The following is a 21,302-nucleotide window of genomic DNA, read 5'->3' on the forward strand; positions in this document are numbered from 1 at the left end:
AATTATTTTCCTCTGGACAGATAAAAGCTTTCTATAGGTTCCTGTGGAATATTTGCTCTTTCAAGCGTTCGTCTGTGCTTTGATACTAAACGATTAAAGCATGCTAAAGAAAAAAACAGCCCCAACCTTTAGCTCCCTGTTCTTGGGCCCCCTGACTGCAGCTTTGATTGTTGACCTAAATTCCCCTTTCATAACTGAGTCCTGTCACCTCTGGTTGGAGTCTCCCAGCAAAACAGGCACGGCCAACTTTCAGAAGTGCAGGGCACTGTTTTCTGTCCCGCCTTGCCGGGCTGTGACGGGCTCCACAGCACACCTGATGTGTTCAAAGTCAAACTGACCTCCCTCTTCCCCTTTCCCCAGCTCTTGCTCCTGGAAACAAAACCATAACAAGCCTTTTTTTCTTAATTTTTCCTCCACGCCCCCCATTTCCCATCACTCAACAAAGTGAGGAAACATTTTCTTCATAAAGGATTAAATTAGTTAATTATATGGCTGGGTTGGTCACTGGGAAGATTGCTGTTAGAATGGAAGAAACAGAAATGAAGTGAGCAAGGGAGGCCTGGAGTATGTTATTTATAACATTAAATGGGCTACAGCAGCTTGTATGGGCTACTCCAGCCTCTCTTCTGTCAAACTCTGCTCACAGAGCGCTGCTTCTGACTCCAGCAGCCACAGCCTCCAGCTGTGAGCTCCCATTCCTCTGTGGCTGCTCCCACCTCAGTGACACCAATGCCTCCTGTCCTCACCCAGGACTATCTTTCAGGCATTCAGCTGCTGATGTTCCACATTCTGCTCATGCTGCCAAACCCTGTCCTGTGCACAGGGTCCACGTGAGGATGTGGCTCTACTTAAGCCCCCTTAAAAGTCTTGAACACAAAGTGGGTTATAAACGCTGGCATTGGTTAGGGCCTCCTGGAAGACATCAGATGGACAGTGCTGTGGTGGAGCCATTGTGGGTCAACAGCCAGAGAACTGAGATTTCACTTGTAAAAGAAAACAGAGAACTGTATTTCTCATTTTCCTTGTTTGGCTTTTGGCTTTGGGCCATTGGAGTTGATTTTTCCAGCTTTCTCTACTCTTTTGATGCCTAGGAATTTACTTTTCCTATAAGGGACAACCATCATGGGACTGGAAGGAGCCTTGTGGGCCACTGAAGTCTCTGGCCAAGCGTAAAGAATGTGTCATCTTACTCTGTTCATGGACTCTTCCAGAGTTCTCTCAGAACTGACTCACTCCTTTGTGAGGAAGGGAAGTTACCAGTGCCTCTTACTGGGAAGCTGAATTAGCACCTCTTCTGTTTTTTAAAATAAAATATAAAATTCCACTTCAATCCCTTGGGCTTCAGGAACAAGAGCTTTACAAAGAAAAAACCATTAAGACTAAGGGCTATCGGTGTTCTGCTCAGCTGTAGCTCCATCCCTTTCTAGCAACTCAGGGCATGGAGAAGTGAAGAAAACTGTTTGCTGCTGTATGAAACTTATACATATTTTTTTAATCTAATTGCTGTGGGGAAAACAAACATCAGTTTTATTTCGCACCATTTCTTGGCTCAGAAACTTCAGGCACATTCGCCAAATTGTGGTTTTTCAGTCATTGGCTTGAGTCTCATTTACCATGAGGCCTCTTTACACCACTCTTGGTTTGTAAAGGGATATTAAGTAGCTAAAAATGTCCTTTACCACATCATTGTAAAGAATTCTCAGTGTAAATGAGAATCTAAACTCTGTATGTTTTTCATGTAAATGTTGGTTGTGGTCACAGCTGACTTGAAATTCGGAGTGTCAACCATTGTGTGGGGTGATTTTGTTCAAAACCAGGCTTGTTTGGGGTAAAAGAGGCCTCTTCTTGTTTAAAATGTTCTTAATTATGTCTGAGGAATAACTCATGGCTATGGAACCTTTTACTAAATTGAAATAAATTGTGAAAACATCAAATTATTCAGTTTTCAGAAGTTCTGGCAATTATTTCACATGTCCCTCTTCCAATGGCTTTGCCCTTATTAGTTGTCATAGAAGAAGTAATAAATTCTTGTATTATTACATCCAAAGTCCCAGCTGAAATTGTTTTCATTGTGCTGGGGACAAAACGGAAAAGTGACACTCCCTTAGCTGGAGGATCCTTAGTCTACAGCCAAAAGCAAAATGAAGGATTGGGAAAGTAGGTACAGCATTCAAGCAAAAGAGGGTCATCAAGAACTGGTACAACTTGCAAGGGAGTTGAGTTTCTTATCCTAGCACAAGGGAGTGTGGGTTTTTTATCCCTTTTCTTACTCTCTTTTCCTTTCTCTTAAGAATAAAACAACTCTTGCTGCTGAAAGGATTGTGTTCAATCCATCTTTTCATCAAGAGTTGGATGTCTGCAATAGTAAAAGTTTGAGAAAAGAATACTGTACGTGGCATATGGATTCAGTAATGACCTTTGCCCTAAACTAGAAAATGCAAGGCACTGGAATAGTAGACTGTTTTAGTTCAGCAGCTTTCGTACTGGCATGTTCAGTGGTGTCCCTATTGTCACTGGGTTTTTTTTTTCTTTTTCTGCCCTCCTTTGGCTTCCTGTGAATCTTGAATTGATGGCAGCTGTTTGAGCCGAACTCAAGACACGTTGCATCACATCAGAGTTTAAAAGCTCAAAGGCAAGGGAGGATTGCTACTATTCTGTAGTATTCCTCCAGCAGCTCCATCTGTTCCAGGGTCAATCACCAGCATCATGCAGCATTACAGAGGGAGGAAGATGTTCTTTAACACTGGCTGAGAAACTGAATTCCCAGTCCACAATAATTTATTCCTTCTTTGGGGGAATATTTCTAGCTCTGGTCAGTGCAAGGAGCAAAAAATGTTGACCCTTAAAGACTCTGGTGAACTTCCCTGTAGCTGGAGATCTGTTCCAGGACTTCCAGCTGTCCATCCAGCCATGGGGATCTTGGATGCCTGAAGAAACAGGTGGAGCAACTTCTGGGTGTGTAGCTGCCCTGTGGTCCACAGGCCTGGAGGATTTGGGCACTGAGTGGCAAAGATGGCAGGAGAGGGTTGGGAGTGTGGTGGGGATGATGGGTTGACCTTCTGTGCTTCAGTCAAAACAGCCAAGGGAGTCCATGGAGTTCCTCTGACCATGTTGAAGACAAGAAGCTTCTCAGACCCAATTTCTGCATCACTTTTTCTGCTCTCACCATTTGGGCATATCTTGGCAGGCAGAAAACTCTCTTACAAAACGCCTGACCACCTCTAATGGTCTTATTACAATAAGTGGAGATTTTTATGACTTATTTGGGAGAGGGACTTTTCTTGCCAGCTGTCTTCTTATTCATTGCAGTATTATCCACCCACCATCGTTGGACAATACCTTCATTTGAGATTCATAAAAATACAGACTATTATGGGCTCTCCTACATCTGAAAATGAATGCTTTGTAAAAGTATTTATTCCATAAAGAAAAATTAAAAAACACTCAAAAAAATAGACTCCAGAAGGTTATTGGTAGCTTTGGCTCTCATATCACACATTTCTTGGGTAAACATCCATCACAGCAAATGTAATTTTTTTTAACCCATTTTTTTTTCCCTTCCCTGGTTCTCCTCTTCTCCTTTCTCATGATCAGGAGTAGGAGTATAAACCAGAAGCTGGTCTTGAAAAGGTTTTGAACTAAGTGCGCCCTACAGATGAATAAACACATTACCTTCCGAACCCTGGGCTCTGTCTTCCAAAGGAAACAGGAAAAGGGAGAGCTCAGAGTCCCCAGCAAAATACCAGCACGCAGAAAAAAAGGCCCGTTTAAATGTTTTTAACTTTCCCATCAGAAGAGGTTTTTTTACAGGGAGGAGGAGGAGGAGGAGGAGAGGAGAAGGGTGTGAGGAGAAGGGGGGAAGGTGGGTGCTGGGAGAGGGGAGGAAAAATACAGTGAATGCTCCTGTAACCTTTGCTCTGTTGATACTAGACAAGACTGCACTGCTAATGAGTGATTGTTAACAGATGGCTGTTGAGCAACTTAGTCAGAAGCAGAAGATGTTATTTGGTTGTAGTGTGGGGAGGGTTAGGGTACAGGGGTGAGGTAAGGGGATATTTAGTCTTTTCACAAGGACTGAACTGTCAGAGATTTATGATTTTCCTTTAGGCTTTTGGAAGGGGAGGTTTGGGGGAAGGATTGTTTTCCATGTGCTGATAGTAGAGAGGCCGTTTGGTGCTGAAAGCTCCAGCGATTACATTTTCAGTTGAGGTGTGTCCCTGCAGCCCTTGGCCTTTGAGAACTGAAAGGTGGGAATGTATCTTTAACTTGCTTAACCTTATGTCCCAAACTGAGAAGGAGAGGGCTCTTCCCACTGCTTGGAGCTGTCTGAAGACTAGTTGAGAGAGCTTTAGGTTTGAAACTAATACTTTGTCTATAGAACCATAGAATGGTTTGGGTTGAAAAGGACCTTAAAGGCCACCTTGTTCCAAGAAGAAGTGCACCTGTGAGGGAGCAGGAATTTTTCTGAACGTGTATTTCCATCTGTGTGTGTTTTGTGCCCCTTCCATACCATCTTCTGCACATCCAGCCTTCCAATATATGCCATTTCCTTACTGGTTTATACTGGGTAGGACACTGAAGGTGACCTGAACACATCCCATTCAGTTTTTGTAGGATTTGTGTGCTTGAACTTATCAAGATTATTGCAGCTGCTCAATGTTTCTCAAAGTGTGCAGTATTTAGATTTTATACTTCTCCTCTGGACCTTATTAGCTACAGGGTTATGGATATGAAATATGAGTGACATCAGCAGGGATTGCTTGTAAAGACTGCTGTTGTTTTCAACCACTGATGTATGGCTTGAAGGAAGGTAAGAACTAAATGCACAAACATTTTCCTGAGAGGAATTTGCAGAAAAGTTTTGGGCTTTGGTCAGGAAGGGGGAATCCCATTTGTACATACCTCTAGCAAATCTTGACCTTTAATAGGAAGTCTTAACATGACCTCCCACAGTCATGCACTAGATGATTTAAAGTCTTTCTAGTACACTAACTGTCTAACAGATGTAGGTGAGTGTGTGTATATACATTTAGAGAGATATATTTATACAATTTAAAGACTAATGCCTCCATTCTGTCATCCTTATTTATTCATATTTCTTTTTCTGGGGGCACATAGGACTGTATGACAAATGTTCTTACACCTCCCGTGACCGAGGATGGGTCCTGGGGATTAACACCGTCAGTGACCAGGGGAACAGAGACCCTCGCTATTTCTTCTCCCTGAAGACAGATCGTGCTCGCAAAGTGACCACCATTGCAGCACATCGCAGCTACCTCCCCAACCAGTGGGTGCACCTGGCTGCCACCTACGATGGACACCTGATGAGGCTCTACGTGAATGGTGCCCAGGTGGCCACAAGCGGAGAGCAAGTGGGCAGCATCTTCAGTCCCCTGACCTTAAAGTGCAAGGTGCTCATGCTTGGAGGAAATGCCCTTAACCAGAACTATCGGGGTTACGTGGAGCACTTCAGCCTCTGGAGGACAGCCCGGTCTCAAAAGGAGATCTTGTTGGACATGGACCAGGCAGTTCACAGGCAAGACACGTCCCTACCTCAGCTAGTCCTTCAAGACAGTTTACTGAATGTGAAAAGCACCTGGTCTCCCACGAAGGATGGCAGCAGTCCTCAGATCAAGTTCAGCTACCACCACGGCTATTTGCTGGACACAAGCCTGGACCCTCCTCTCTGTGGGCAGACGGTCTGTGACAACACCGACGTCATCGCCAGCTACAACAAACTGCCGCGGTTCCGCCGCAACAAAATCGTGCGCTACCGCGTGGTCAACCTCTACGATGACAAGCATCAGAACCCCACGGTCAGCCAGGAGCAGATTGAGTTCCAGCACCAGCACTTAAACGAGGCGTTCAGCCGCTACAACATCACCTGGGAGCTGGAGGTGCTGGAGGTGAAGAACTCTTCCCTTCGCCACCGACTCATCCTGGCCAACTGTGACATCAGCAAGATTGGGGATGAGAACTGTGACCCTGAGTGCAACCACACCTTGACTGGGTACGACGGTGGGGACTGCAGGCACGTGCGGCACACGCTATTCAACAAGAAGAAGCAGAACGGGGTGTGTGACATGGATTGTAACTACGAGAGATACAACTTCGATGGGGGAGAATGCTGTAACCCAGAGATAACAGAAGTCACCAAGACCTGCTTTGACCCATATTCTCCTTACAGGTAGGTAACTTCTTAAACAAACTTTTTATGACCATACTGATGAATCTCTGTCTAGGTATTGATTGGCCTGCTGCCCGTTGTGCCTTTGTGTTGTTGCTATTATGGGCTTTGGAGTTTGTAATGAATTTATTTTCTTCTCTTAGTATGTGGCTCACATTACAGTTATCCAAATGCAATCTCAGTAATGGTCTCAGCAACATCTAAAGAGTTTGTGCTAAAGACTGTGAGATCAGCTTAGTTGGTGAAACTTGGTGCTAACAATGCCAAAGTCATGTGTTCAATCTTCTGTATGGGCTGTTCACTTAAGAGTTGGACTCAGTGATCCTTGTGGGTCCCTTCCAAGTCAGAATATTTTGTGACTCTGAGCTTGTGTGACTGAAGCAGCCAACTCTGGGAGACCCATTAGCTGTTGGCTATGACCAGTATATTGTAGCATTGTAAAGTTTATTTTAACTACTGACTCTTGGGAGCAGGGACTGGATGCCATAGAAAGCTCATGTGTATTTGGAGAGGGGAAAAGCCCCTCAGGCATGGAACAGAACATGAATATTCTTAGGCAGACTTAAATCATGTAGGACTTATTTGAAGGTAGGTAGGTAGGTAGGTAGGTAAGTAGGTAATTCTATCTCTTCATGCTCTGTGTACAGCTTTCTGTGAGCCCTGCTGTGTAGGGGCACCTGAGTCTGTGGGTTCTGAGGAGGGAGGTGGGTACCAGGTTCCTGGCAGTGCTGTTGCACACTTTGGGTGGGTACTGGCGCCCTTCTGTGCCCGTTTCTACATATATGTTTGAAAACAGGGGTGATGGAGCTTCCTTGCAAATGGTAGGACAATTTTCTGTGGGTGGATGTGAATTTGTAAAATCCTGAGCTGCTCAGCTAAGGCCTCCTTGTGCTGTAGTTTGAAGAGTGGCATCCTTGAATAACATGCATCAGCTGGGTTCCACGTACCTGCAATTACTTCAACTTTTGGTCACCTTCAGATAAATTAATGTGTTCAAGTACCAAAGTGTTACCTGTGAATGAGTTAGAAATATAAACACAGAAGAGATGGAGGTTAAAGCTGAAATTCTGTTGTCTGTATCCCTTGTTACAGGTTTTTTAGGGCAATTCATGGAGTCATAAAGAGGAAACCTCTAAATGGTCACAACACACAATGTTATCAACACTAAAGTTCAGGTTAATAAGGAAAATATGAGCTGTTCTGGAGTCACTTCCATTACAGCAATTCAGACTATATTTATAGCTTCCTTAGAAGAGAGAAGTTTTTAAACAACATTATCAGCTCTACTGGAGCTTTAAATACACATAATTAAGCTGCAAAGAAAAGCTTCCTTTCCATGTTTTTTTTTTAGCTCCAGTGAGCTTGTTTTTGAAAAAAATCCTTCTAACTCAGCTTGACTTCAGTCAGTTACCAGTGAATAAAGCTCAGATGAGAAAATACTTTAAATATTAATATTGAAAGGAAAAATACCAATCTTCTAATACTGTTCAACTGGAGAGGAACAGAACTAAGCAAATATCATCAAAGGCATAATGCAAATTGGATTGTCTTAACACTGTAGTTCTGAGAACTCGAGGTGTTAGTTATAACAACTAGGGGAATTTTAAGAAAAATACATTATTTTTAATCTGATAGTACCCTTTTATCACTTGTCCTGTGACCAGCATAATACCCATACAAAATTACACAAGAAAAGCCTTGTAAATTATAGTTAACAGATCTAAGGCTGTGTTTTAATGTTATTCTGATGTACAGGGAGGTTTCTATTTCAAATGAAGCCTTTTTCTGAACAGTCTGTACTTGCACAAGCCCAAGTAAGAAACTGAGTTCCAGAATCTGAAGTTACCTTAACACCACACAGTTGTTTTTCAGGCACAGTTTTATTTTCCTTTTGGAGACAACCACCTTGCTAAGTTTGTCTGGAGGATTTGCATCTCTTGGCATGGAACTCATAGATCTTCTGCATGTTCATTTTGTCTTGAGGAAAACCTCCTGTTGGTTTGACATAGTGAGGGAAGCCTGAAGGGCCTCTTCCACAATGTAGAGCCCAAGAAAATCCACAGGTGCTCCAAAGATCTTTTTGCAACAGTTAGATTTCATTTATCTGCCTTTGCACAGGCATTACATGCAGCTTTGATCATTGGCAGTGAAACCATGGAGGGCAGTAGAAGATATTCCATCTCTCCGAGCCTTTATTTGATGACAAATATGCTTATGCTGAGCTCAAACCTGCTTCTAACATGGGTGGTATTGCAAAACAGAGCACTTAGATCTGAGGTTTGTGAGGCTGAGTTACACAGCTTTGGGTATTTATGTTAACTGATCAGGTTTAGGACAGTGACTTTGGCTGTTAAGCCTTCATGGACTACAAGGGTGAAGATTCAAACCCGATGTTTGGCTTTGGTAATGCCATCAGCATCATCCCCTGAGAGAGAGATTTCCTTGTCAATTAGTGACTAAGTCAAAATCTAGTTGGCACCATCTGGGCCCATTTTGCAACATCAGCCCCCTTGTCATCACTTTCTTTGGCTAGGAGTCCTCATTCAGTCCCCTCTGGTGCAAGCCTTGCACCACAGCAGTGAAGACATCTCCAGAGCCACAGAGAGCTCCCATGGAATTGCAGGTACTTCCTCTGCCAGAGGTCAGTCTGACAATAGCAGAAGAAAGGGGAAAGATCCTTCAATCTGGTGAGGAAAGGGAGGAAAGAAAGATGAAATGGTACCAATAAAAAGTTTCCTGAATTTTTGTTGTAAAGGCTCTTCAGAGTCTTCCTTGGTTCTGGGGGAGCCTTCAGGCACTGCCAGGCTTGTTCCTTCCACACCCTCAGTGTCAGCAGTTGTAGCCAGCTGTGCACCAGGCAGTTTATTCCCAAGACACTTTTGTCCTTTGGAACAAGTTAAAAAGTCCTAATACTTGATTAATGATGTTATAAACAGGAACCCTCCTCAGTGCCTCTTCATCCCCAGAAGATGATCTATGTTTCCAGTCACTATCCTTCTTCTGACTGTCTCGGTCCTAGTCCACCAAGCTCCATCCTGGGACAAAGTTGGTATGAGCCTTGATGTAGCCTGTGGATGATTTCTGACAAAGTGACACCACTGGAACAATTCCCAGACACCTTTGATCTGTGTTACAAGTTTCTTGTGATCCTTTTGGCACCTTGGACAAAGAGCTCAGGTACTTTGATGGGACTTCAGTCACTGTTGTGGTTCAACTATGGTGCCTTTAAAGCTGATCCCAGCAGCACATCTAGTTGGGGTTTTTTATGTTTCCAGCCTCTCTTTGTGGCACCTCTCCAAAAATATTTTCCTTCAAAAAGCTGATGTTCTGTGCCGTAGCCAGGCAGTGGAGATGTTGGTGCATAGAGATTTACGTACATTTAAGTTTTCCAGAGGGACAGCTCAGAGGGATAACTCTGAGAATAGTGACTCTGCTCTTGGAGCTGCTCAGCAGAAAAGCCATAAACATTGTGGTCCCAACTAGATCATCTCTCCTTTTTTTTTTTTTTCATAGCCTACAGGGGAAAACAAAGGACTGGTTATCATTAGCCACACAGCAGGATTTACCCAAGAATATCGGCCTCGCTTCTCTTTATTAATTTCATAAGGGTGGGACAAAATGTATTTTGTCCCAGCAGAAGATTTACAAATACTGTTCCATTTTTCTGCAATTCTGGGAAATTAGAACATGCTAAGATCATACAGTCTGACCCAATACAAAGGGAAGGAGCAGGGGTAAACACACTTGCCAAAAAGACACATTCCTTGTGTTATTTGGTATATTGCTAGTTACAAAAGAGGGAAGACTTTTAGCTCATGACACCTACCATGGCTGCTTTCCAAAAAAACTTGAAACAAACAGCAAGGGATCATAGGAAATCATGCTCAGTAAGTGCCACTTGATGTGGTGAATTCTTGCAGCATCCTATGGTTAACTGAGCCATTCCTTTAATGAAATACTGGGTTTGCACATCAGGCTTCACCACAGGATCTCATGGTCAGATAAGGAATCATTCCCTTTGGTGCCTTCTTAGGAAAATGCTGATGAAATTCTTGAAGCAGTAAAAGCTCCTGGAGTCTCTTCAAACTCCCTGGGTTCATACAACCCACTGAATACTTGCTGGAAATCCCCTCAGAATAACTGACCAGGGCACAGTCTTTCTCAACATCCACATGTATGCCCCGAAGGCTCCCACAGCCTTCAGCTCTGTCTAAACAAGGGACAGGATTGAGCTGAACAACCTCTGATCTGTTTGTGGCACCTGCCTGCAAACCCAAGGTGACACCAAACCAAGGAATCATGGAATGATTGGGGTTGAAAGAGACCTAAAAGATCATCTAGTAACACTCCTCCAAGAGCTGGAGTCCAGTGTTATGCTTATCCCACCCTCTTCTGTGGCCTTTTCCAACACTTGTTATTGGGCAGTTCAGCAAAGCTCTGCTTGCATCACATCAGCTTGCACATTCCAGGCATATGTAAATTGGATGCTAAATACCCATTTGAACAATTTGTAGGAATTTCCATAGTGGCTTTGAACACCATGGCATGTGGACTGCAGCAGTAGCATTAGAAGGAGGAGGTGGTGGCTAATCCACAGCCCAGGGCAGCCCTAAACAGGTAACTGAGCTGTGGCTGCACTTCAGAACTCCTCCATGGAATTTCTGATCAGATCAGCCTCTTACCTCTTTTTCCTTCTCTTCTGCTAGAAATCTCTTCATGAGGCTTACTTGAAAAATATGGTCAATGTGCCCTGGAGGAGGGAGGCAAGCTGAATGCCCTTTTCCAGGAGCTGGAGCTGTAAGAAATACTCCTTGATTCCTAATAAAGCACTAATTTCCACTTAATCCTAAACACTAAAAAGAACAGAAGACATTCATCAAAGCTCTTCAATTCAGGGAGCTTGAGAACTTAATCCCCTGCCTCCAAGAGACCATTGTGCAGCTCTTGACATCAAGGATTCCTGTATTCACACAGGTATCAGACAGACAGAGAGCAAATACCTGAGTTTTTGTCTAGGGATTCAGCGTTAAATGTCCAGTTCTTTAATTACCAGGGCTGTTTAGAAGGTGAAGAGTAATGCTGTCAAGGACAGAGTTGTGGTATCTTGGTACTTGTCACCCAAAAGCCAAGTCCCAACAGGAAATCCTCTGTTCTCTCTGTTTACTCTGTCCTCTGTTCCAGATGTCAGGGATGTTAATCAGCTGGGAGGAGTTGCATCTGTTCCCCTGCAGCCAACTGACATTTATAAGTCTGGTATTGAATTCTGATACAGGCAGGACTTCAATGCTAAAGAAACTATTTCTATACCATTGCACACCCTAGAAACAGTAGGAGTTTGCTCGATTTAGCCTGACCCTCAGTCATCTTTTCCAACAGTTTTTTTTCACAAAACATTTTTTCCTCAAGACTCACAGAACTTATGGTTTCTTTCATGGACATTATCCATTATGGAAAACATCACTGTCTGCTCAAACTGCAGGATGCTTGGGATGAAGAGAGCCTATAAAATCTATGCAGTAAACTGTCAGAAATCATTAAGAATCTTTGTGGGAGACAACAGAGTAAAGTATTGTTATACTTTCCAGTGCTAATGCAGACCCATTTGGCTCTGGAGCCCCACATGGAAGGTTGGCACATGTAGAGTCTGCAGATTTGGCAGGGACTGAATTTGCCCCTCTCTGCTGGGCAGCACTACACCCTCCAGGATCAGCTGCCCCACAGAGGCTCTCTAGCAACCCCTTCCCAACTTCTGGTTAATGAAACAAAGGGGAGCTCATCCCTCCCACATTCTGCAGAGTAGCTGTGTGTATAAAGTGTGTTGTTCTCTTTGCTGATCCGTCCAGGTTGCACTGTCTGCCACACAGACCCACAGTTCGATCATGTCCCACACGCCTCTTTCAAGCGCTGTGGGGCCTTGCCTTAATCACCCTGTTTTTCTGCCATACCCATTTGTATTCAACCTCTCTTCGGTCGTGGGTGTGAGGTGACCTTTGCATTTTTGATTACAGCCAGCTGAAACCTCCTGTAAAATCAGAAAGTTGCCCCCTTCACAGTGAGGAAGATGCAGTGTGTTCCTGTGGCAAGCTTAGCCACGTGCCATAGTTACACTTGCAATTCCCATCCTTTAGAGCCAGATGCATCAAGGAGATGGATATATCCTCATCCCACACCATGGCAGTGTTTATACCAGGAATACAAACCACTACTGTCAAAAGCAATCCTGTGTTTGCTTGATTTCAGCCTCAGCTGACACAGAACTACAGGACCCACATACCGTGGAGGAAGATTAGGAGCACGTGCTCTGCTGGGGTCAATGAAATCCCGTCCTTCTGTTTTGTTTGCAGTAGATTGGCAATTTTGGAGTTTCTCAACTGAAACTACCTAGTTTGCAGATGATTTCAGCACTCCCAATTAGCATAAATTTGCAGGAAAGTGTTTTCAGGTTCATTAATAATGGATGGGTAGCTACACCATTGGTGTGTTTGCTCTCAGCTTTCAAGAGGATCAGGGTGACCTGCACTGAGGAAACTTCTTGGAGTACTTAAATGCTTGGGATATGAAACTCTAATAAAGCTCCAAAAAGCCAGGAAATTTGGAGTGAAGGCTGAAACTCCATAGCTAGTGCACCCTACTGGGTCTTTGTATTTCAGAACATGTTACATTTGTTCACTGAAATATCTCCAGTATGGAACTCTTTAGGGTGGAGTTTCACCTTTAACTCTAAATTTCCTGGCATGTGTTAGTTTGAAGTACACACTCAGCTTTTCCCCAGTGCTGTTTTTCATTTTTAATTTCCTTTTTCTTTTGAAGGAGGGACCTTTCCAGAAGGACCCCTACTAAAAAGAGACCCCACGGAAACCAAGATTGGAGTTTCTTGGCCTAATTGAGTCTTTCTGAATTTTGTTTCAGCAATTTTTTTCTACCGTTGTTTTAAAGACTCTTGTGGCCAATCCACCCCAGTGAAAAAGATCGATAAAATCCGCACCCTGTAGACCAATTATTTTAGAAGGTACCCAGATGTTTGTGCAGTATATAATAAACCTTGGGAACAGAACATCTCCTCTAAATTGCTGTTAAAGGTCTGCTCCTGGCCATTGATACGGGTGAGCTGTTTCTTGTGAAATAGACCATTTCTGTTAATTCAGTAATTGCAGAATCAGCCCATATTTGCTGTTGACACTTGTTGGGTTACATCAGTGATGGTAAAATAGTGGAAACAGCAGTGGTTTGGAATGAGAGCAGTGGCAATTACCTGCAATGCTTTTAAAAATAATTTTGGCCCTACATGTTGAAAAGATGTGTCATCGCTGATTTGTGTGAGGGCAGCTTCAGCAGGGTTGAATTACAAGGCTTTGGAGAATAAAATTCTTTCTGCTGCCTCAAAATGCATCTTTTGAGCTATACTGCAAGGAGATAGTATGGAATAAATTTGCTTCTCGTGCTACAACCTTCTTATGTCAATAAATTGAGAACTTCAGTGCGAAGCTGTGGTAGTTGGTTTTCCCAGCTCAGTATTCTCTTAGTTTTTCAAATCATTCCAATCAGCTTTGCAAGGAGGATTTATCTTAGTGAAATGTCCCTTGGGAAATTTGAAAAGTGCTGAAGTTATGTGGCATTGGGTTTGTGAGTTCCAGGTGTGCTGGGAATGCAGAGGGCCCAAGTCTGGCTTTAAGAGGACTTGAGATTCGTTGTCATGGTTGTGGCCTTGTACACTTTTCATGGAAATCCCTGAAACTCAGTGTTCCTTGAGAATTTTCAAGAATTTTAATTAAGTTCCAAAGTGAAATCCAGGGAGGATTCCTGCCATCAGGAATTGGTACTTAGTCACTGACCAGCTGCTCTGGAGTGGGACTGGTACCCTGCAGCACTGAGAAGATGAGGGACTCCCTGGATCCCTTGCTAAGCTGAATATTTGTCATTCCACTATATAAAAACTCTTTGCCACTTCACCAGGAGACAATATTATTCTCCTTTCACCCTTTCCAGTATGGCCCCATCAACATCCTTGTGTTGTATTTCCAGCCTCGACTTTGTAATACAGATCACAGCTGGTTGGTTTGAATTTCCCCTGAGTTACCCGGGATGCTGCTGAAAGCACAGGAAGAGCAGAAATGCTTTAATCAGTTAAATCAATCAAACAGCAACACACAAAAAAAAGTAGACTAGACCTTAAAATTTACCCTGCGACCTTTGATACTCAACTGCGATGACGTCTTTGTCCTATTTCTTTAAGTGCAAGATTTTATTGGGACTTGGCAGAAGGGTGAAGCAAGGAAGACACAGGAGGGGGGTTTGCTGAGTTAAAAAAGGAAAAAGAAAATGTCAGTGAGAAAATGGAAATACCCTGATGTTCTCCAGCCTAGTGCTGGAGCTGGCCTCTCTCTCCCTGTGTTGTAGGGAAGGGGCTCCTTTTCCATTAGCTTGACTGTGGCTGTGTTTAATCGGTTTGCTCTGACTTGGAGCCAAGAAAGGGCTTTGCTGTGTGATGTTGGGTCCTGCCTCTGTTCAGGCAGCCACAGCTGTTCCCTACCAAGGGTTGGCTTTTGACTACTGACATATTTTTTTATAGCCACAGAGGGCAACTATTAATAGATGAGATTTACCAAAACACAGAGCTACGCAGCGTGGTGTGGAGGGGAAGAGGGAAAAGACACAGAAACCTGTGTGATTTATGGCAGGAAAATTCCATGTCGAAATTATACTGGAAGACGCAGTAAAAATGAATATGCCAAGAAGGGGATTTAATCTGTTACTTGGGCCATGCCAGCATTTCTCCTCCATTAAGAATCTACCCCATCACATGAAACATGTGGCTGAATTATTTCTTCAGGATTAAACAGCACAAATTGTACAAAGGATGAAGATAAGACACATAGACATAAAATATCAGCCTTTCTCAGATGTGATTAAATACCAAAAGGAAGTGGAGACATTCCTGACCCTGAAGACATTTCAGTTCGATCAGACGTGGGATTAGGGGTAAAATGTGAAGAATTCCACGTTGTGTGGTAGGAACAAGCTAATCAGGAGTTTACCTCTCTGTTTATTGATTCATTTCTAATTTCCATTATATGATGGAATGAGACTGGTGGCCTTGTCACACTTGCAAATTACATTCATACATCAAAGACAACAGGTTAGTGAGCATTGAACAGAAAGGAGTGAGGGGGTCAATTGAAGCTTCTATTGCAGTCAGAACTCAGACATTGATTAAATATCACAAAATCCACATCATGTCAATTAAATGACACATCACTGTAATCATCTACACATCTTTGTGCACCTTCCAACGGCATAAAAGGAAGTTAAATTCCCCAAAAAAAGACCCACTGACTATCAGTAGAGTGTGAGTAGCAAAATCTCCCTTAACATTTGGAAAAGCTTTGCCTTAAGCTGTTTTGTGTTTGCTTAATTAATTAATTAGTTTTGTTTAATTAAAAGTGAGACAGAGGGAGATCTAACTGGTGAAAAATTGTAAGTAAATAAGGAAATACACTACACTCGTTTAGAGAATGTGGGTAGAGATGGAAAAGGCCAGAGCTTAGTTTGCTTCACGTGAGTGTCAGAGAGAATGGAAATATTTCCAAATATCTGAACTGCTTAGGTTTGCACAATTGGTTGAGAACAGTTACAAAACAGCATTTTTCTGTGATCTCCTGATTTCCATGAGCTTGATGATGCTCTATTCCTGTCCTCAATCCCAGGAAACACAACTGGAGGCAAACACAGGCACTCCTGAGACACACTGAGACTTGCGTAAACTTATATTATTAAAAACTGAATATGTTTGGCCTTGGCATTTCTGGGTAAGGGGCTTTATTTGGCCTTCATGCTGGTCCTTCCCAAAATGTATAGTGTCTGTGTTATTGCTTTGAGAGTTCAGGATGAGCGTTGGCTACTTGTACTTGTTGCTCTGTCAGTTCCTTAGGGAACAAGTTGTGCCATCTGGTCACAACAGGTATGGACACACAGCACAGGCTTGATTGAGGGAATTACATCCTAAAGTCTTCATAATTACAGGAGAAAAGACAGGTACTTCCACGAGGATTCAGAGCTTGAAAACAGGTATCTAAATGTCCTTCCCAACTCACATCAGGCTGCCCCATCATGCTGCATCCCTTAACAGTCATTCAGTCTGTCCTATTTTTACGGACATAATGTTGTTCCAAATGTATCATACTCTCTGTCTGGACTAAGTTACATATCCCAAGCTCTTTGAAATCCATAGAAAGATTGAACTCCAAAAAAGTTTAATCCTTGGCTTGGAACTTCAGATGCAGAGCATGAGTGAGGTTGAGCCTTCCTGAGACAAAGGGCAAGGGAAGGGGAAAGCTCCTACAGAACAGCACTGTACCAGAGTAAGAAAAAACATTTTGGGTAAGGATTGATGGCAACAGTTCACAGCATTATGAAAATCACTTCCCTTTTGCCTCCAGCAGTTTTACCACGACTATGTCAGTGCCAAGACCCAGAACGTGCTCACTAATTCTTCCAGAATTGATTGGTCATGATAAACTTCCAAACATGGAGTAAAATGCTTCTGTCAGACACATCAGTGTTTTTTCCAGCTTGCCTGAAGAAATCAGTGCTGTTTGATTCCCCCCTGCACCCAATTGGATTCTGAAAAGGGCTGGAAGTTCCTGGCTCCCACCTCATACACTCAGAATTCTTCTAATAGATTTATTTCTGGGGATAGTTTTGTTCATGTGTTTTTGCTGCAAAATGTCTTACTTATGAAGGGTGCTTAGACATAGGAATGGGCTGCCCATGGCGGTGATGGAGTCACCACCCCTGAAAGTGTTTAAGGAAAGACTGGATGTGGCACTTGATGCCATGGTCTGGTTAACAAGGTGGTGTTTGATCATAGGTTGGACTCAATGATCTCAGAGGTCTTTTCCAACCTAGTTAATTCTGTGAGTTTTGTCTTAAAAATTCAGGCTCAGATCTTGAGCTATTCTCATCTTGGTCTTGGTCAGGCACAAAGTTCTCTTTTTATCCATCTGGGAACAATACCTGAAGCATTTCCAGTTCTTGATCTAGAAAACCATCATGAGGAGATAGTCCAAAAGGTGCTTCCAGGATGCCTTCTCTTCTCCCACTATGGAATAAGGTGGGATGTCAGGTGTCACAAAGTTCTTGGCATGTTCTTGAGCTGACATCTGAGTTCTGGAAGTGAGGGAATTCACAACAGTCCCCCTCTGTCTTTGACAGGGAGCTCCCAGACAATTCATGCAACATACACTTTATAAAAGTGGAGGTTTATAATTCAGGGTCTGTGTGTGGGTAAAACAACGAAAATGACAACCAGCAGATTTTGATGGATCCTTTGCAAAGTTGCTTTTGTAGTCTTTGAGATCTTAAGTCCAGTAGTAGTTGTTAGTGACACGTTACCAATAAATTACAGCAGCAAACCAGGGTGAAAGCTGATGTGTGGTTGAGATAAGCAAATAAAGTGACAGGTTGCAAAGGTTATTTGTTATTTATGGGGACATTAAACTACATGGCCTGTCCATAGTGGTTGTGCTCAGGGCAAAAGTTGGTCAAGAAATTTGCCATAAAGGAAAATTAGAGTATTCCCCCTCTTGTGTTATCATTTGACAATGGAGAACAGATCTTTGCACACTCGTAGCCTTTGCTGCTAGAGGTCTGGGTTTGATTCAAGTACATCCACAGGCTCGTGGTGCCAAAACAGGCAATTTCTGCACTCATGTCTGAAGGCCAAATGTATGGGTATGATTTCCTATAGTTTACAGTTACATGCTGGATCAGTAACTGTACGTTTCATGAGCTGCCAGTCCAATTTAGCAGGGTCTTGGGAAGTGTGTCCTCCAGGGAACGCTTACAATCAGCCTTGTGTTTTGGACTGATAGTGCCTGTTTTCTGGTACATGTGTTAGCAGATCCATATGTGAGGAAATCCAAACGTCCTTCCATCCTGCTAATAACCTGGGCATTAGCTGTGGCTGCTGCCCACTGCTTATTTATATTTTCTGCTTGATACATCCCCCAGTTCAAGAGCCATCCACTCTCAGAAAGACCCATGCCCAGTGGGGTTTGCCTGACCTGGGATCTGTGCAACAGAAAGACCCATGTCCAGTGGGGTTTGCCTGACCTGGGATCTGTGCAACAGAAAGACCCATGTCCAGTGGGGTTTGCCTGACCTGGGATCTGTGCAACAGAAAGACCCATGTCCAGTGGGGTTTGCCTGACCTGGGATCTGTGCAACAGAAAGACCCATGTCCAGTGGGGTTTGCCTGACCTGGGATCTGTGCAGCAGAAAGACCCATGTCCAGTGGGGTTTGCCTGACCTGGGATCTGTGCAACAGAAAGACCCATGTCCAGTGGGGTTTGCCTGACCTGGGATCTGTGCAAAAGTTGCAGGTCCTGTACAGGTTTAAAAGCCAGAGAGCCTGAAAGTTCTTGAGTATTTGAAAGAGGCACGTTTACATCTTTCCCCCTGCTGCTTATCTCTGGCTCACCAGAGAGAAATGGGGCAGGACTGAGGTGTGAAGGAGTTCACTGTGTTAGCGGTGCTCGTTACAGCCACTGGTGCCGTGTTTTGCTGGATTTAGAAAACACACTTCCAAAATATTTTCCTTCTGAAACTCTCAACTATTTTCATTGCAGGTGTGTTGTTGTTTCTGCCAGGTCACCTGGCAATTTACTGTGGATTCTGGGAACTTCAAAGCTGAATGTTCTTATGTAAAATTTCTGTTTCAGTGACTGACATTTTCTGTTTCCTTGTAATCTCTTCATGGCTGGGAAACAGCTTTTGTAGATATCATAACACTTAGTAGTAGATAATGCAATTTTCTATTTTTTTTTCTTAAAAAGTGTGTTCAAGACTTTGCTGTTGAAGATAAAGACTTCTAGGTATGAATCATCGATATCCCTGAAAAAAACCCCCACCAGAAACCAAATAAAGCTGAATATTATTCCTTTGTTGTGACAGGGAGAAAAAGTATCTCATAAACTTTGAAAATGTGAGGCTTTTAGTGCCAGGGCACAAGCTTTGCTTGGTTTCCTTGAATTGAGGTCTTCATGTTCTTTGTAATCTCACTTGTGTGTTTTTTACCCTTTCCTGCATAGGATGAAACAAGAGGAAATTTCAACCAGTCTCATTTGAATCAGGTTTTAATTTCTTTCTCAGAAAAGAGGAAGATTGGGATTATCCTAACCATAAACCCTTGATGATCTGCCCACAGCAGGAGAACCAACTTCATGCTCAGCCCTGCCAGGAGGTTAAGAAATGAGATTTGAAAGTCCATGAGTTACAAAAATAAAACCAGAAAAGGAGCGGCATCTCCAAAGCAAAAGTGCTATTTTGCAAGCTGCATAGTTGGACTGGTTATTTTGGCCCATCAACTGCAGAAGGGTCTGCAATAAACATGCTTGGTCCTTCGTGGTTGTATATGATTTAGTCTTATTTTGTTGTTGATGTCGGCCTGGTTCCAAGTTGCTCTTCATTCCAATCGCAATGTATATCTCAGTCTGTGGCACAGGGTTTATGTGCAGGGAGGATTAGTGTCAAAAAGTGAGATGAAAGGAGCAAAGAATTTGATCTTGTTCTTTTTTCATCCTGCATTTTTGGCTGTGTGTTAATTAAGGAAGATGCTAAAAGACCAGCCCCTTAAAGTCCCAGCTGCACAGCCAGCAGGGACAGTGCCACATGTCACCTTTGTGCAGGAGGAGTTGCAATCTCACTGTGAGCACCCCACGGCCACAGTGCTCCCCACCCTGACCTGTGTGCAGTGTCCTAGAAATCCCAAATATTCCCATGGTAGGTGACCCACTGGAACCCACCCAGGCAGGGTCCTGACCCATCCCACCTGCCTCAGGTTGCTCCTGCAAGGGCAGATGGCACAGGGAGCTGAAGCCCGAGACATGCCACGGGATAAGCTCAGGCTTTCCATGGACTCTGAAGAGGGGACACAAAGCATTTCCCAGTGCTCCAGAAGTGTCAAACCAAGCTTACTCCAATTGTGACTCCCACAGGTCCCACCATCAAGGCACATATTTGGGCAGGCTGCAAATGTGACCTCAAGTCTGACCCAGGATGGAGATGAGAAAGACAGGCTGGAGTTGAGTATTAGTGGTGGAAATTTTCAGACAACTGTAATATAGAGAGTTGCTCTGAGTTAGTCCATAATTAAAGAAAATTCTATCTTAAAGTTGCAAGTTTCTTCTTGGTCTCTAACTTCAATCTGATTAGTCTGACTCCTAGCCCTGCACAGGACCATCTCCAAGAGTCACATCAGGCACTCTTGGGGATGGTCCTGTTCAGGGCCAGGAGCTGGACTCGATGATCCTTGTGGGTCCCTTCCAACTCATCATTTTCTGTGATTCTGTGGCTAACAGAAGCTCTTGCCCTGATTCAAGGGAGTGATGACATGCTGCATTCCTGGTCTTTGGTGTTTTTCTTTTAAAAAATAAGGTTTCTTCTGGTGACTGAAACCAAAACGCCCTTTACTTGAACTGTTGTGGGGTGTTGCTGTGCCTGGATCTGTTGGTTGTTCTTGGAAGCTTTGAGATGAGAGGTGTTATTTAAATGCCAAATCTTACTGGAAGGGTGGCTGCTCCCTCATTGAAAGCAAAGTCCTGGTTCCACAAGGATATCTGTTTATGAAGTTAATGTGCTACACTGTCTTCAGAAACAGTGAAGTCAAGGGATTCAGGAAGGACCAGGAGTGTTGATGTTCCATCTGTGGAGCACCAGGCCTTCAGGACTTCCTTGGAGGTTGTAAAATGTAAGTAAAAGACTGTAAAACATGATTGAAGGCTTGTAAAACATAATTAGTGGCCACCAGCAGAAAACTACAAGGATCAGCAATGAAGACACCACTTATTTAAAGGAAAGATGATCCATATTATCAGAGAATGCAAGCTGGAGACGGCGAGTGGCTAATCCCTGCTGTCACACGGAATGATTGGGTTACTTTGAACAAATTAATACATTTCTTGATCTCAGTTTTCCTGTTCAGAAGACAAGGAAAAATGTTCTGTCAGTCTATTGCACGACTTCTTCAGTCACGGTGAAATTTCTTGAGGGGAGGCCCAGCGCAAGGGTTCTTACCCTGATTCAGTATCACTTCAGTGGGTGGACTGGTGTCAGGGCT

At 43.4% G+C, this 21,302-nt stretch overlaps 1 protein-coding gene across 1 annotated transcript in view; it reads left to right on the forward strand.

Annotated features, from left to right (window-relative positions):
- Positions 1-21,302, forward strand: part of PAPPA (pappalysin 1) — a 181,106-nt gene that overhangs the window by 20,930 nt on the left and 138,874 nt on the right. Inside the window, exon 2 of the mRNA XM_071574522.1 lies at positions 5,119-6,187. Coding sequence (XP_071430623.1) covers positions 5,119-6,187 — 1,069 coding nt within the window. The remainder of the gene's footprint in view (positions 1-5,118; positions 6,188-21,302) is intronic.

Source organism: Pithys albifrons, chromosome 20 (assembly GCF_047495875.1).
Source record: "Pithys albifrons albifrons isolate INPA30051 chromosome 20, PitAlb_v1, whole genome shotgun sequence".
Classification (NCBI taxonomy): domain Eukaryota; kingdom Metazoa; phylum Chordata; class Aves; order Passeriformes; family Thamnophilidae; genus Pithys; species Pithys albifrons.